Genomic DNA, 17,697 nt, shown 5'->3' with positions numbered 1-17,697 from the left:
GAGAGATGCTCTGGTCCTCTCTCATTAATAAACAGATCTTTTGGTGGTGGCAGCAGTGTGCAGACACCTATCACAGGGAGACAAGAAACTGTACTCATGTGATAAGTGTCTTGTAAATCACTATTTCTCTAATAAAATGGTTTTCTTACAAGTTAAAAAAAAAAAAGCAAGAATTACTTTTTTTAATGACAGGCAGTATAAAAGATCTGGTAACTCTTGAATTATCAGAAATGCAGACTATATAGTGTAGGTATAACTATCCAATAGTTTCAAAACTAATGGTTTTCAATCAGTATTTTAAGGTCAATTTATCAGGAGCTGGCTCACCCAGTAGAGCACGCACTTTACCACATAAGAGTACAAGAGTTTGAGTCCCCACCCAAGACATGGGGGCACTGTGTAGCGGGCCACTACACCTTAGAGTCCTAGGAATATGTAAGTACCTGGCTACAGTCTGTGTATTTCCAATTAGTGAACTCTTTTTTTATTAAAACTATAAGTTTACATGATAATTGGGGTAAAATTCTACACCACTCCCACCAGTTCTGTGTGTGTGCCCCCCTCTTCCAACAATAACCACCACAGTCTCCCAGGGTTATACAGGTTGACTATACATGTGTATATATATTTTTTTCTTTATTGTGGGAATTAATGGTTTAGAGTTGACAGTAAAATACAATAGTTTGTATGTATGTAACATTTCTCAGTTTTCCACCTAATACTCTAACCTCCTCTAGGTCCTCCTCTACCATCATGTTTCAGGACCTGAACCCTCTCTTGCCCCCAATATATATTTTTTTTTCTTTTTTCAAGTTCAAGGCCTTCAAGCCTCTACATTCCACTTCTAAGAGACATCATCCCATAGCTATGCTTTACTTCATTACTTACTTCATAGTTAGTTAATTCTTTGCTACTGAAATGTTTTGTTTGCTTGGGGGTGGGGGGTGAGGATGGTATTCTTACCTGGTTATAATGGGATCTGCAGCATGATTTGGGCCCCATCGTCCCAAAAGACCCCGGCCAATCAGTCCTGTCCGTCCTACAGGATTTCTGGGAGTGGGAAAAGAAGGGGGAAAAAAGAGAAAGAAAAAAAAAAAAGCATAAAACCAGTTGAATGTGTTATTTATTTTTTTACTCATCACTGAGGCTTCACTATACCAGGCTGACTGACTTTTCCCTATAGAAAGACACTGCAGGAGCCAGGTGGTGCACACCTGGTTGAGGGCACATGTTACAAAGTGCAAGGACCAGGGTTCAAGTCCCTTGTTCTCTCCTGCAAAGGGAAAGTTCTGAGAGTGGTGAAGCAGTGCTGCAAGTGTCTGTTTCTCTCCCTCTCTACCACCCATCTTATTCTTAATTTCTGGCTGTCTCTATCCAATAAAGATAATAGAAAATGAAAGAAAGAAAGAAAGAAAGAAAGAAAGAAAGAAAGAAAGAAAGAAAGAAAGAAGAAAGTGAGAGAGAGAAAGAGAAAGGAAGAAAGAAAGAAAGGAAGAAGAAAAAGAAAGATGGATGGATGGACGGACGAAGAAAGAAAGACACCACAGGGTTGGGAGGTGGTGGTGCAACTGGTTAAGCGCACACAGTGCAGAAGGACCTGGATTAAAGTTCCCAGTCCCCACCTGCAAGGGGAAAGCTTCATGAGAGGTGAAGCAATGCTGCAGATGTGTCTCTACCTCTCCCTTCCCTCTCAATTTCTCTGTCTTTATCCAAAAGACTAACACAAAGACACCACAACAGTTATGCTTCCTTCAGTGTGGAGGGGGCTGGGCTAATCCAAAGTCATACTCATAACAAAGCAAGTATCCAAGTGAGATATTCTGCCAACTCAACTTGTTGCCAACTCAACTCAACTTGCCAACTTGTTCTTTCTTACAACAGCTGGCATTCATGAATACACTCAATAAATGTTGTATAAGACCTATTATTGCAAGCATCCCTGCTCCCAGTACCTACCTAGGTCTTCCATTTTCAATCTCATAAATGCCATTCTTGCTCCTCCTATCAACATGCTCATCCTTTTCATTAAACTTGGGAGAAAAATTACTCTCGCTGTAATGTAAAAGGAGAAGTAATGACTCAATAATACCAGAAGCTTAAATAATGCCAGTCACTCTGTTATGCAAAAACAAGTACCGCCAAAACTAATTTTTAAGCATTAGGTTTTTTAAAGCATTTTTTAAGCACTGTACTCCTTTAAGACAGTTACTAAAGAAAAAATAATAATCAAAATACTATGTAAAGATGGCTGCAGTTATAAGACTCAGCCAGTTCTTCTAAGACAGATCAATGACAGAAAACTGGGAGTGTTGCCTGCAAGTAACCAAAAGATGCTTACATTACTATCAGTAGGTAAAGACTGTGTGTAGGTGCGATATCGTAATTAACAGTTTCATGTGGCTCCAAAAGAAAGACCCAGGGCTGGGGAGATCAGCATAATAGTTATGCAAAAAGCCTTCCATGCCTGAGAGACTAAAGTCCCAGGTTCAATCCCTATAGCTGAGCAGTGCTCTGGTGAAATATATATACATATATAATAGAAAGAGAGAAAGAAAAGAAAAAAGGAAATATATATGTCACTGCACTTTTGCTATGCCAGAGTTAGCATAGCTGTAAACAGATTTAAACTACACTCCTTGCTGGCACAGTCACTGGCACAGCTGCTCTGACAGTGAACAAACAGTGCAGCTGACTCACTGGCAGTTTTTTTTTTTTTAATTCTAGTGTTTATTATTTTTTTTATTTCTTTATTGGGGAATTAATGTTTTACATTCGACAGTAAATACAATAGTTTGTACATGCATAACATTTCTCAGTTTTCCATATAACAATACAACCCCCACTAGGTCCTCTGAAGGACTTGTATTCTCCCCTTACCCACCCACCCCAGAGTCTTTTACTTTGGTGCAATACACCAATTCCAGTTCAAGTTCTACTTGTGTTTGCTCGTCTGATCTTGTTTTTCAGCTTTTGTCACTCGCAGCTCTGACCAAGGTGTGACTTTTTTTTCCTTGCTTAAATTCCAGAAAGTGAGCACAGAAATATCTGTACTCTGGGGAATGATTTCCAATTTGGAAGATTCAGACATTTCCCCAATATTTCTAAATCAGTCCTCCAATTAGCACACATAAACAGACTGAAATCACAGGTGCAGCACAGGACTTGTTCATGTGAGGGTCTTGGCTCTACCTCGAACGCTGCACCTACCAGGATGGTGTTCTGGCTCCTCCTCATGTGAAACTCTCTTTCTCTCAACTCTCTCGCTCTCTTTACACTGTGTGTGTGTGTGTTTCTGTATAATATGAAATAAATAAATCTTAGCAATAAACTTGTTTAGACAATAATATAAACTAAGTATTAGAAAATAAAATTAAACAATAAAATGTAATCTGTACATCACTCAGGTCAAATAAAAAAAGCTCTAGATCTAGCATAGCAGTTGAGCAGAGAGAATGAGTTCTAGAATCAAACTGGGTTCATACTATGTCACCTACTAACTTTGTGACCACATGCAAAGGATGAATTGTCTGTTTCCATTTGTGTGTGTGTTTTGTTTTTCTATAAAGTAGAAATAACAGTTTTGTCTGCCTTCCAGAATGGTTGTAAGAATAAAATAATACTTATAAATCATTCAGTACAGTATTTAACTCATAGTTTCTTAAAAAAAAAAAAACTATCATATTATTAATGAAACATAAATATAAGGGACCAGGAGATGGTGCACCTGGTTGAGCACATGTTACAATGCACAAGGGCCCAGGTTTGAACCTCTGGTACCCACCTGCAGGGGAAAAGCTTTCCAAGTGGTAGTGTTGCAGGTGTCTCTGTCTCTCCCTCTCTATCACCCCCTCACCTCTCGATTTCTGGCTATCTCTATCCAGTAAATAAAATAAAAATAATAACTTAATTAATTAGTTAAAGTTTATTTAAAAAAAACATAAATATAAAACATAAATCAGAGGTAGTGCAGCAGCTTAAGCACAGGTGTCGCAAAGCGCAAGGACTGGTGTAAGGATCACAGTTCGAGCCCCCACTCCCAACCTGCAGGGGAGTCGCTTCACAGGCAGTGAAGTAGGTCAGCAGGCATCTATCTTTCTCTCCCCCTGTCTTCTCCTCCTCTCTCCATTTCTCTCTGTCCTATCTAGCAACGACGACATCAATAACAACAATAATAACTACAACAACAATAAAAGGGCAACAAAAGGGAAAATAATTTTTTTTTAATTTTTAAGTAAATTGGGGCCAGTTTAATGGTGCATCAGGTTAAATATGCACAGTATGAAGCACAAGGGCCTGTGCATGATCCTGGTTTGAGCCCCCAGCTCCCCACCTGCAGGGGAGATTCTTCAAAAGCAGGGAAGCAGGTCTGCAGGTATCTATCTCTCTCCCCCTTTATCTCCCTTTCCCCTCTCAATTTCTGTCTGTTCTAATCAATAAAATGGAAAAAAAAAATGGCCACCAGCAGCAGTGGATTCATAGTGCAGGCACTGAGACCGAGCGATAACCCTAGAGGCAAAAATAAATAAATAAAAATAAAATGTAAATCAGTGCAGCACTTCTATATATTTGTCTCTCTTTTCTTTATCCTTTGATTTTCAAGTATCATTCTATCAAAACCTGTTCTTAGAAATCTGGAAAAAAAGAAGTTTTACTACTTCAAGTACACATCTATACATGTTGGAAAATAACTATAGAAGATATTCGATTGACAGCCCAAACATGACTAATGAAAACTGGTACCACCTGTCACTTCAGAAAACAAAAATCTACATAGCAAAACCAGAGTGGCTGATTAGGAAGGCTGATTATCAAACTCCCAAAGAATGCAGTATGGACTGGGCCTCTCTGGCAGAATAGTAGAGAGATAAATATAGTAACTAATTACAATTATGTCCAAGATAGAAAGTACTTTTTCCAACTGTCAAATGATCATTTACAAACACAGCTCTCACCTTATGTAAAAGTCCTACATCCAGCTGACGCTGGCTAGTTTACTCACCTGAGCAGAGGGTCAGCCCAGGTAGGCCCAGCCAGGACAGACTCTGCGTTGTACTCCACAGGGCAGTACTCAGGCCACACCACCAGCCAGTCTACCTTCTCATTGGGGACTGGGCTGCGCTCAACTTTTGAACCTGGGTAAGGAGATGTCCGAGCCTTGTCGTGAAAATGCTTTGTGGCACCGTTAGAATCAAACATAGTGATGGAGTTAGGATGAAGCCAACAGGATGGAAATGAGTTACTGTGGGAGAGGAGAAAAAAGAAGAACGTTTTCATAAATATCAGAGAGATAAATTCAAGAAGCACATCCAAAAACACATTTTTCAATTTAAATTTTAAAAAAACTAAAGATCAGTGGTCCAGGGGATGGCGCAGTGGACAAAGTACTGGACTCTCAAGATGAGGTCCTGAGTTCAATCGCCAACAGCACATGTAGCAGAGTGATGTCTGATTCTTTCTCTCTCTCCTATCTTTCTCATTAATAAATAAATAAAATCTTTTAAGAAAAAGAAAATAATTAAAAATCAGAGAACACAAATCTAATGCATGTTTGTATAAAGGTTCAGCATTTGGGAAAGATTTATTTTCAGATGTGAAAATGGTTAGATATTGTTAAATCTTATTCATTGGCATCTATTCTTAGAGAATGAATTTTAGTTGAACAAAAGGGACAGAATTTTACTTCTGTGTTCACCTGTTAGGAAAGAAAAAATTAGAATGCAAATGTAACCATCAAAACAAAGGTAAAAGAGGACTTTTATTCTATATGAAGGAGTATATTCTTTAAAACCATCTGCAACCTCAAGTTCATGGGTAAACTGTTTGGTAAAAATAGTTTAAAGGAAACAACAAGAAAGCAGTACTATCATAAGCTTCTTATTTTAATGTCATCTTTAAAAATGACATTAGACATAATGTAATATAACATCGTTTGAAGGTAGAATGTGATAAACATACCAACTATAGACTTTAGAGTAAAATTAGAAAACAACATATATCACATAAAAAGAAAAAAAACTGAACCTTCATCTTTAACTTCACAATACATATAAGAATTTCCATGTCTCCTGCCTAGAACCTTAAATGGTTGTTTCTCATTATATACTTAAAAATTCCTTGAGATTAAATGAGAATACTAAAAAGGAAAAACGGGCCTCTAGGAACACAGCAAGCTCATGGGAGACCCTCTCCCTGCCCACAGGAGCCCAGTAACATGCACTGTTGAGTACGACAGGCTGACAGGCAAACACCATGTCCACGGGGCAGTGAAGCAAGTCAACATCAGGTACCTCCTGACCCTACCCACAAGTACACAGTGACCACCTGAGGCATTCCTTGCTAGAACATTGCTAGAACAGAAGACCCAATTTCAGCCCAAAGGCACACAGAACAGCTTGTAGAACAAAGGTCTGTGCTCTGTGACTTGGTATGGTCTTAAGAGAGAAAGTCAAAGGGACGTTTCCAAACAGATGGAAACTATAGAGACATGCAAACTAAATGCAACCAAGAATTCTAGGTTGATTTCCAAACCACAAAGAGAAAACACTGAATGGTGTATATTAGTCATGTTTAAAGATGACATTTTTATGAGGCTAGGTGGTGACACACCTGGTTGAGTGCACATTACAATGCACAAGGACCCGGGTTCAAGCCCCCAGTCCCCACCTTAAAGGGGACAGCTTTGCAAGTAGTAAAGCAGTGCTGCAGGTGTCTCTCTTTCTCCCTCTACCTCCCCCTTCCCTCTCGATTTCTGGCTATCTTTATCCAATAAATATTTTTAAGATGACATTTTATTTTATTTTTTTGTTTGTTTTTAAATAGATATTTTATTTTATTTCAGTGAGAGAGATCCAGAAAGAAATACCAGAGCACTGCTCAGCTCTGGCTTATAGTAGGGCTGGGGGATTGAACCTGGGATATCAAAGCCTCAAGCATGAAAGTCTTTTGCATAATCATTATACTATCTCCCCAACCCTAAAGATGACATTTTAAAAAAGAAAAGAAAAAACACTTTGACTAACACCAACAAAGAAGAGCCAAGGACCAGATGGTTTCCCTCATGAATTCTATTTAACACTCAATGTATTAATACCAGAGTGGGAGAGACAGCATAATGGTTATACTAAAAAACTTTTCAGATCTGAGATTCCAAAGTCCCAGGTTCAACTCCCAGCACTGTGGGAGGAGAGAGAGAGGAGATCCAGAGGAGAGGGAACACAATTCTTTATTCAGGGACGCTTCAGAGTTGGGTGAGAGCCAGCAGGTCAGGCCACGTGGAGCTCGCCAAAATGGCCACCTCCCACTACCCACCGCACACTTCAGTTCACCCAGGTGAAAAGCAGGGAGAGTGAGGGGGTAAGAAGAAGGTCTTTTATGGGAGAAAGTTGGGATATGATTGGCTAGGAAACAAGGCACTTGGGGATAGGATAATGGGAAGGGGGAGGAGTAACCAAAGCACTCCAACTAACACGGGGAATTGACAGTGCCCTGAGGGGACAGCATGGTGGCTGTGACTGCATCTGCACAATTTCCCAGCACAGCACTAACAAAAGCCAGGGCTGAGCAGTGCTCTGGTAATAAGCAAACAAAATTAATTTAGAGGGGGCCGGGTGGTGGTGCACTTGGTTGAGCGCACCTGTTATAGTGCGCAAGGACCCAGGTTCAAGCCCCTGGTCCCCACCTGCAGGGGGAAAGCTTCACAAGTGGTGAAGCAGGGCTGCAGGTGTCTCTCTGTCTCTCTTCCTCTCTATCACCCCAGGCCCTCTCAATTTCTGGCTGTCTCTATCCAATAAATAAGTAAAGATAACAAAAAATAAAATAAAAGAAGAAAGCTGGAACTAAACAGCGTTAACATTTAATATTAAATATTAAAAAAAATTAATTTAGAGGGGCCAGGTGGTGGCACACCCAGTACAGCAATGAGCCGAGGTTTAGCCCATTCCCACCTGCAAGGGGGAAGCTTCATAAGTAGTGAAGCAGTTATCTCTCACTGCAGTTATCTCTCACTCGCTCATTCTTTCTACCTTCCCCTTCTCTCTCATTTTCTCTGTCTCTATCCTAAGTAGATAAATAAATTCTAAATAAGTAAACTTTTAAAAAGTAATAAAAATTAATGCCAGTCCTCAAATCCCTGGGAGTAATGTGTCGATTGTGAGTACTTTATGCATGTCTTTCAGCCAAGTATGTGCATTCTTGCAAAACTCCCCACAGCATCAAGACCATCGGGGCATGTACATAAAGAACTTGGGTTCTGGCTCTGTTCAATAGGCAGACAGTGAGGGGAAGCCTAGCAAAGTGAGGAAGAGTCATTCCATGAAATATGAAGCAGTTATTAAAAACAGTCATGTCGGAAGTCGGGCGGTAGTGCAGCCGGTTAAGCACAGGTGGCGCAAAGCACAAGGACCAGCATAAGGATTCCGGTTCGAGCCCCCCCCCCCCACCAGCAGGGGAGTCGATTCTTACGCGGTGAAGCAGATCTGCAGGTGTCTATCTTTCTCTCCCCCTTTCTGTCTTCCCCTCCTCTCTCCATTTCTCTCTGTCCTCACAACGACAACATCAATTACAACAATAACTACAACAATACAACAACTAGGGCAACAAAAGGAAATAAATAAATAAATATTTAAAAAATTTTTTAAAAAAAGTCATGTCATTTGCCATTAAAAAACACTTCTTGAAAAGGAAAAGCAGCAGAGCCCTGAAGGGGGGGGGGGGGAGCTAGAACATAAGTGGAGAAAGGAAAGTCTTAATCAGTGATGCTGGAAAAATTGGGTGGAGACATGCAGAAGCATGAAAAAGGGCCATCACATGTCACCATACACAAAAGTCAACTCGAAATGGATTAAAAGGCCAGTGACCGTAAAATGTATTTAAAAGAGAAACGCTCCACTATGCTTGCTTTGGAAATGCTTTCAGATTCAAGTCCAATAGCAAGGAAAACAAAAGCAAAAATAAAAAGGTGAAAAACTGAACAACTTCTGCCCAGCAAGAGACTGACTCACTTTAAAGATGGCCTTTTTGGTCAATACCAGACCACCCCATCATCTGGGGTCCTAGTCAGGAAATCCTTGGATTCACACACAGATCTGATGGGCCCAGACCTGTAACAGATCCCTCTCTCCACCATCACTGGTCACTTCCATCAGGGACATCATCATAAGACCACCTGTGGGCCTCTCAAGGACCTTGCCCTTACTTTTTTTTTTTTTTAAGTTTCACTTTTTTTTTTTAGTATTTATTTATTTTCCCTTTTTGTTGCTTTTTTTATTATTATTGTTGTTATAACCTTGCTCTTACTATTAAGCAGCAATAATAGGGACTGCCCCACTCTCCACAGGGAGGCTGGGTCATCCTACTCTGCCACTAGGGGAAGACTAGTCCTGAAATGAGTACAGCCTACAATGTTCCCAGCTGTGACCATGGACTGTGAGCCCCAACCAACAGGGACTCAGAGGTTACACAGGCTCCTGTGCTATAGATATATATAGGCCGGGGGTCATGTTGATGAGGTAAACAGTTCATTTTACTCATAGATTTTCTTCAAGTTTGGGAGCTACTCTCTGCCCTAATTCAGCTTTCTAGCCCTATTCTTAACACCATCTTCCCTGACAGTATTTTTGTCCAACTCCATGTTAGCTATCAAACTCAAACAAAAACTAGGAGGGTCATGGGCCCTAGGAACATTCCTAAAATAGACTTCCTCACTTCTTTTTACCCTTCTCATCTGCTCTATTCTTACTTTTTGGCTCCTATTCATTAATCATTTTGTCCTGCTTTATATCTTATGCCTTTCAGCCACCAAGTTGCAAACACTATCATGATTCCATCCTGACTTCCCCAGCAAAAGACTTCACCAATGGTGAGGTCCCAGAACCTCATCTCTCCAGAGCCCTACCCCACCAGGGAAAGATAGAAATAGGCTGGGGGTATGGGTCAACCCAATGCCCATATACAACGGAGAAGCAATTACAGAAGCCAGAACTCCCACTTTCCGCACCCCAAAAATAATTCTGATCCGTACTTCCAGAGGGGGAGAAATGATAGGGGGAAAATGACCAGAGGGAGGGAGTTGGGCGATAGCGTAGTGGGTGGGTTAAGCACACATGGCGCAAAGTGCAAGGACTGGCTCAAGGATCCCGGTTCAAGGGCCCACCCCACCCCCGCATATAGAGGCGTCACTTCACAGGCGGTGACGCAGGTCTGCAGGTGTCTAGCTTTCTCTCCCCTTCTCTGTCTTCCCCTCCTCTCTCCATTTCTCTCTGTCCTATCCAACAATGACAACATCAATAACAACAATAATAACTACAACAATAAAACAAGGGCAACAAAAGGAAGTAAATAAATAATAAATGTTTAAAAAATGACCAGAGAGCTCTGAACTCCAACTCCATCAGGACCTGGAGAGAGAAGAGGAAAAAATGAAAGACATTCAGAAGTAGTATAGGTATAGGTGTGACCTAGAAAGGAAGAGAAGGAACAGGAAAGCTTCCAATGGAGGGGATGGAATACGGAACTCTGGCAGTGGGAATTGTGTGGAACTGCATCCCTCATATCCTATGGTCTTGTTAATCATTATTAAATCCATAAATAAATAAATAAAAAGGAAGAGAAGGTAGGACCATAGAAAAAAATGGGCAAATACAGACAGTTACAGGAATAATAGCTAACTCATATCTGCAACTTTGGAAGAGCTACTATAGATTCCAATGGAGGGAGTAGGGGTACAGAACTCTGGTGGTGGGAACAGTGCAGAATTATACCTCAGTTACCTTATAACTTTGTAAATCAATATTATGTCAATAATAAAATTAACAAATAAGGGCAAGGGTAGATTGCATAATGGCTATGCAAAGAGACTTTCACACCTGAAGTCCCAGGTTCAATTCCCCCACACCACCATAAATCCGAGCTGATTGGTGCTCTGGTTAAAAAGGAAAGAGAAAAGAAAATTTAAAAATTGGGAGAGGACAATAGGCTTTTCAAAGATATTCAAGTAGCCAACACACATATGAAAAAGAACACTCACGAGTTTCACTCAAGATTTTCAAAGAAATGCAAGTTAAGAAAACAATGAGATACAACTTCACATTTGTAAAAATGTCATACATTAAAAATGACAGAAACTAGGAACAGGGTAGATAGCATACTGGTTATGCAAAGATACTGTCATGCTTGAGGCTCCAAAGTCGCAGGTTCAATCCCCCACACCGCCATAAGCCAGAGCTGAGCAGTGCTCTGGTTAAAACAAAACACACACACACACAAAAAAAAAAAACAGAACTGGTGAGAGAGACAGCATAATGGATGGTTATGCAAGAAAACTTCCATATTTGAGGATCCAAAGTCCCGTGTTCAAACTCCTACACCACCTTCAACCATAACTGAGCAGTGCTAAGAAAGAAAGAAAGAAAGAAAGAAAGAAAGAAAGAAAGAAAGAAAGAGGGAGAGAAAGGAGAAAAAGAGAAAGAAAGAAGCAAGCAAATAAGTGCTGGCAAAGATGTGAGGGAAAGGGAATCCTTCTACACTACTGGTGGGAATACAAATTTTGTTCCAACACCTCTGGAAAACAGTTTGGAGATTCCTCAGAAAATTAGAAATGGACCTACCATACAGTCTGGCTGTTAGACTCCTAAGAATCTATCCCCAAAGCAGCAAAATGCTTATCTGAAAAGATTTACACACACTTACATCCACAACAGCACTACTTAGAGTATGGAAACAAGCCAAGCATTCAACTGTAGCTAACGAAAACTGGAGTGTATAAGCAGTTGAATGCTACTCAACTCTCAACACCATGAAGTCTTCCCTGCTGCTGCCTGTTGGGTGGAATCTGAAGGAGCCGTGTTAAGTGAGCTACGCCAGAAGAAGGCTGACTACCAAAGGACCTCACCCACAGGTGGAACTTAAGCAAAGCCAGAGAAAGCACAGGGGTGACATGGAGTAGCTGTGGTCTGCGGCCGCCAAGTCAAGGACTCTAAGGGAGACAGGATGCCCCGGCTGGAGACCCAGTGCCGGTAGCCAGTGGAAGCTGTGCTGTGCAGGCGCCTCTCACAGGGAGATAAGAAACTGTACTCACGTGATCCCAACTGTCTTGTAAAACCTTATATCCCCCAGTAAAGTGATTCATTAAGAAAGGAAAAGTAACCCACAATGACCCTGGGTCCATGCTCCCAGAGGGATAGAGAATGGGAAAGCTATCAGGGGAGGGGATGGGATATGGAGATTGGGTGGTGGGAATTGTGTGGAGTTGTACCCCTTCTACCCTATGGTTTTGTTAATTTATCCTTTCTTAAATAAAAAATAAATTTAAAAAAAAACAATCAGGGTAAGTGCATATACTTACTTTTATATGAAAAAAAATTTTTTAAAAAAGAAAGGAAAAGTAAACAAGAGGCAGAGAAGGGTGTGCGGCTCCATTCGTAGTAAGCAATGACAAACTGTACAGTAGTAAGTAGGATTCAGGCTACATACACCGTGTGGTCATTTTCTACTGCCACCATAACAAGTCCCCACACATCCACATCAGTGACCTGAGGCAATATAAAGTCACTGCCTTGCCTTTTTGTGGGTTAGACATGTGGCACAGGCCCCACTGGGCAGAGCTGCAGCCTTTTCTGGAGACTCCAGAGAAGGGCTCCCAGTTGCCAGAGACCATCCCACCCCAGCCCACTCCACTCCCCTTCGTTCCCTTTCAAGGCCAAGAGCACTGAACCTCTCTGACCCCTTCGCAGTATTTATAGCCCTCTCTGAGCAAAGTAGGGAACACCTCTTCCTTTTTACTGTTAAAGTTTGATGGTTAAACTGGACCCACTTGGATAGGGAGAGCCAGGCCCCTCTCCCCACCTCAGAGTTCTTAACGTAGCTGCAAAGTTACCTGTGGCATCAAAGGCAGCAAAGCCAGAGGTTTCAGGGATCAGGATATGGACATCTTTGGGGAACGACTACTCTGTTTATCACAGACACTTATTCAGTTTATTATATGAACATGGGGAAAAAATAGGAGTGTCTATCATCTTAACGATCTGGCAAATACTGTACAGATGTGGGTAGAAGGAAAAAAGACAAGAGGAAAGGACGAAGGGAAAGGAGGGGGGAAATGGAGAAGGGAAAAGAGGAAGAGGAAGAAAACAAGAAAGGGGGTGAATTCTTGGGAAAGAGGACAGGGAGGCGAGGACAGCTGCTTCAGCTCAGCATTACATGTTACGCTTAGTTCACCCCGCACAGCCAATACCAAAGGTCCTTCCTCACTACTGCAGAGTAACAGAAAGGGGCCATTTCTATAGAGACCAAAATTACCTGTGAGTACTGAGGAGTTTGAGTGGGGTTTCACCTTTGAAAAAGGCTAGTTTAAATCAGGAAAACAAACTTCACATTTGATTTAAATAAGCTAGGGTATAACTGAAGCTAGATCCTTTGTCTTAGGGCTATTCATCTTTGTTTTGTTTTCACTTGTTTGAACTTGTGTCACTGGAGGATATAGCAAAATTTACTTTCCTTTTTCCCTCCACACTCAAATCATGAGGTGATTTCAGCACAAACAGTAGAAGCCTGAATTTCCAAAAGACCACCCAGAATCTTGTGACACTAATTACTCCTACTTGAAACACTATCCTTTCCTTGGCCCTGTGAGCTTTCACTCATTCTCCCGCTCTCTCCAACAAGAACACTGTTGGAAATTAAGAATTGAAAAAAGGAGCCATGGCTATTGCCTCTTTTTTTTAGAGAAGTTCTAGACTTGCAAAAAATCATGTGGAAAGTACAGAAAGTCCCCATGTGCATCCCACTTCTCCCGCACCCTCCCTCACAGCCTCCCCCACTATCTCATGCCTGCTCTTTCTGACATCATCAAGCTCCATCCAAGATGGGGTAAAGAAGGTGAAGTCACCATTTTTAATAGCTGAGTAGTATTCCATCGTGTATATACACCACCACTTGCTCAGCCACTCATCTGTTGTTGGACACCTGGGTTGCTTCCAGATTTTGGCTATTACAAATTGTGCTGCCAAGAATATGTGTGTACACAGATCTTTTTGGATGGATGTGTTGGATTCCTTAGAATATATCCCCAGGAGAGGAATTGCAGGATCATAGGGTAGGTCCATGTCTAGCCTTCTGAGAGTTCTCCAGACTGTTCTCCACAGAGGTTGGACCAATTTACATTCCCACCAGCAGTGCAGGAGGGTTCCTGTCTCCATAACCTCTCCAGCATTTGCTGTTACTGTCCTTTCTGATGTGTGACATTCTCACAGGAGTGAAGTGGTATCTCACTGCTGTCTTGTGCATTTCTCTGATAGTGTCTTGTCTCTTTCGGTATGCCTTACCCCAAAAGAAATACTGGGTAGTCAGTAGTTATTCGTTTAACTTTTGCCTTGTTTTTTCTTTCAAACCGTAAGCTGGCATATATATGTATATATATAATATCAAGCTTCCCCCAGGAGGCACAGAATTGTAAAATGAAGAACTGCTGAGTAGCCTTAAATGACAGAACTTCCTGAACGATGAAACCATGCAGGGGGTGTTGGGGGGGCAATGCTGACTGTGCTGAATCCTGAGTCGGCAGAACAAGGAAAGGCAGCATGTAGTGCCTCGAGCATACTCTTCCTTTTGCACCTTCCATCTTCCAATGTTTGCATCTCTTGAGAGGGCTGTGCACCCCCCGGGGGAGGGGGCCCTGGGCATCTGGCACCACGAGCCCCGCTGAGACTCTGGATGGGCGCAGAGCCTCGGGTTGCCTCCTTCACTTGTCCTCCAATGGCTGATAAAATCGATATTTTGGGGTCTTTTTGAAAACATGTCAGCCTGGGGGTTGCCCGGTCGAGCGCCGACGTTACAGCGCACAGGGATTCGGGTTCGAGCCCCCACCTGCGGGGGCGGGGGCGGGGGCTTCATGAGCGGTGTAGCAGGCCTGCAGGTGTCTGTCTATCCCCCTTCTGTCATCAATTTCTCCCTGTCCTGTCAAATACAATAAAGCATGTCTGTCTGTCTCTACTACATGAGGTGGACTGGATGGATCAGGACACAGAGACGGACAGGCACGGACAGAGACACAGACAGCCAAGTGGGCAGAGACAGGCAGGCAGACAAGCAAGTACAGACAGACGGGGTCGCCCCGGGCCCGGGAGGTTAGCGCCTATCGCCTACCTGCCCGCAAACCTGCAGGTGAGCGACGCCAAGGCCGCGGACAGCGACAGGGCGGCGAAAGTCCTGCTCAGCACTCGGCCGGCCATGCACCGCAGCCCCAGCTAGCGCGCCCCGCTGCCCGCAACTAGCAGCACTGCCATGCCGGCAGCCCCGCCTCTCCCCGCGGCAAAAGGCGCCGATATTCTCCGCGCCCGAACCCTGACTGCCCGGCAGCTACGGCGCTGAGCACGCGACAGCTCTTCACGACCCTGCCGCAAAGCAGAACCGTAAAGCCACGCTGGCCCCTCTGCGCAGGCGCGCTGCCAGTCGGGGTGGGGCCCACTGTAGCCGCTGCCAGGCGGGGCCGGGGAGACGCGTTCCAGCTGCGGCGTCGGGTCCCGCGAGAAGACTGGCGCGCGGGGCTGCTCACCCTGCGTATAGGACCACTGCCAGGGTGCGGCAGGCCCGCGAGCGCCTTCGGGATCCTGGGGCTGGGCTGCGGGGGTCCTGGGTTCAGTCCCCTGCATCCTCAGTGCCAGCGTGAAGCTCAGGTCCCCTCTGTCTCCTTGTCCTGTGTCAGTAAATAGAAATAAAAAGCAAAAGTCCGCTGGGGAAACAGCATAAACTTTCTGCAAACGATTCTCGTGTCCGAAACTCCAGAGGTTCAGTCCCCAGCACCACTACTGAGCTGGCGCTGAGCAGGGCTCCAGTAAAAGTAAAATATAAGTAAATAAAATCAGCTAGGGAGATGGAATATTGGTGATGCAAAAATGACATTCTTGCCCGAGCTACCAAAGGTCCCAGGTTCAATTCTCAGCACCGCCATATGCCACAGCTGAACAGTGCTCTGGTTAATAATAATAATAAGTGAAGTCTAAAGCAACAATGACCCGAAGTCTTTACATTTCTTATCTTACTCTTGTGCCCGACCTGGACTATTAAACACAAAAGGGTGTCAGTGGTCTGGTAGAACTGCACATTATTCATCACACGTGCACCCTCCTGAGAGGCAAGTTCCTGAGTCCTGAACGGCTACTGCTCTGAAGACTGCCGGAGTCTCAGCCTGTCACTGCTCCATCCAAACCTCAGTCCTCGCTCTGCTGAAAAGCAGAGAAAACTTAAGATCTTTAGATGAGATGATGAAAGAATCAAGCCAAGGGTGTGAGCTCAGGGGGTACTCCAAGCCAGAACTTCTACTTACATATCGCTCGAGAGACAGAGACTCAGTTCTAGCACTATTCTGGCGAGGATGTTGCTGGCCGTGTGAGAAGGGAGTGTCCATCAGGAGCTGGGGAGCAGCCTGACAAAGCAACAGACTGTGCCTTCTGTATGACTCAGTGTTGCCATGCAGTGAGGAAACCAAGCAAGGTCAATACAACTTTTTTAATATGTTCTCTTTTTGTGTATGTGACTTCTTCTTCTAGCGTTTGCCCTTCTTCCGTAGCCAGTCAACAGCGTCAGGTTGAGCCTGATGTAAAGTTTCGAGACCTCCTTTGAATCTGGAGAGGTGGCAGTCATTGACTATGTGGGTCATAGTCTGTCTGTAGCTGCAGGGGCAGTTCGGGTCGTCTCTGGCTCCCCAGCGATGGAACATAGCGGCGCACCGGCCATGGCCTGTTCGATAGCGATTGAGGAGGGCCCAATCATAACGTGCTAGGTCAAAGCCGGGTTGACGCTTGCAGGGGTCTGTGATGAGGTGTTTGTTCTTTACCTCAGCTGACTGCCAACTCTGTTTCCAAGAGACTGGAACAGAGAAGTTCAGTGTAGGCATAGGGGACCAGATTGGGTGACGAGATGTCAAGCGTTGGACAGGGTGGGCGAAGATATCCGCGTATATTGGCAGGTCCGGTCGAGCGTAGATGTGGGAAATGACCTTAGATGATGCCGCATCCCGACGAATATCTGCCGGGGCGATGTTGCTAAGAACTGGCAGCCATGGAACCGGGGTGGAACGGATGGTTCCAGAAATTATCCTCATGGAGGAATATAATTTGGAATCGACCAAGTGGACATGGGGGCTACGGAACCATACTGGAGCACAGTATTCTGCAGTGGAATAGTATAATGCCAGAGATGATGATCGTAGTGTGGAAGCGCTCGCGCCCCATGAGGAGCTGGCCAGTCTTGCAATGATGTGATTCCTCACGCCCACCTTTGCTGCAGTTTTTATGAGATGTTCGTGAAATGACAGAGTGCGATCGAGAGTAACGCCAAGATAGACTGGCTGGGCTTCATGCCGGATTCTCGTACCGCCAAGCTGCACATTAAGCTCACGCGAGGCCGAGGCATGGTGTAGATGGAAAACAGATGATACCATTTTTGCAGTGCTAGGAATTAGTCGCCATTTTTTACAGTAATCAGATATCAGAGACATGTCTTTCGTGAGTGTTTCCTCAAGGATGTCAAACTTGGATGCCTGAGTTGCACAGCAGATGTCATCGGCATAGATGAACTTCCTTGAAGAAGTTTCTGGGAGGTCATTGATGTAAATATTAAATAGTGTAGGAGCCAGAACAGAGCCCTGGGGGAGGCCACTTGAGACAGGTCGCCATCTGCTAGACTTGTCACCCAGATGCACCC

At 43.6% G+C, this 17,697-nt stretch overlaps 1 protein-coding gene across 5 annotated transcripts in view; it reads right to left on the bottom strand.

The window, feature by feature from the left end:
• The window catches only part of NUDT9 (nudix hydrolase 9), a 31,905-nt gene extending 15,470 nt beyond the window's left edge, over positions 1-16,435 (bottom strand). The window contains exons 1-5 of one of the 5 annotated variants that reach the window (XM_060187781.1): positions 16,319-16,435; positions 15,548-15,688; positions 5,000-5,239; positions 1,957-2,052; positions 964-1,050 (exon numbers count right to left, since the gene is read on the bottom strand). In XM_060187781.1, coding sequence (XP_060043764.1) covers positions 964-1,050; positions 1,957-2,052; positions 5,000-5,196 — 380 coding nt within the window. In that variant the 5' untranslated portion in view covers positions 5,197-5,239; positions 15,548-15,688; positions 16,319-16,435. Of the gene's footprint in view, positions 1-963; positions 1,051-1,956; positions 2,053-4,999; positions 5,240-15,138; positions 15,416-15,547; positions 15,689-16,318 lie in introns of those variants that run through there. The other 4 variants (XM_060187783.1, XM_016191813.2, XM_016191809.2 and 1 more) reach the window with 4 other exon arrangements.
• Between the last annotated feature and the right edge of the window lie 1,262 nt (positions 16,436-17,697).

The sequence above is a fragment of the Erinaceus europaeus genome, chromosome 3, assembly GCF_950295315.1.
Source record: "Erinaceus europaeus chromosome 3, mEriEur2.1, whole genome shotgun sequence".
Taxonomy (NCBI): domain Eukaryota; kingdom Metazoa; phylum Chordata; class Mammalia; order Eulipotyphla; family Erinaceidae; genus Erinaceus; species Erinaceus europaeus.
Note: the sequence above shows the minus strand (reverse complement) of the source record. Positions and strands in the feature narration are given on the sequence as shown.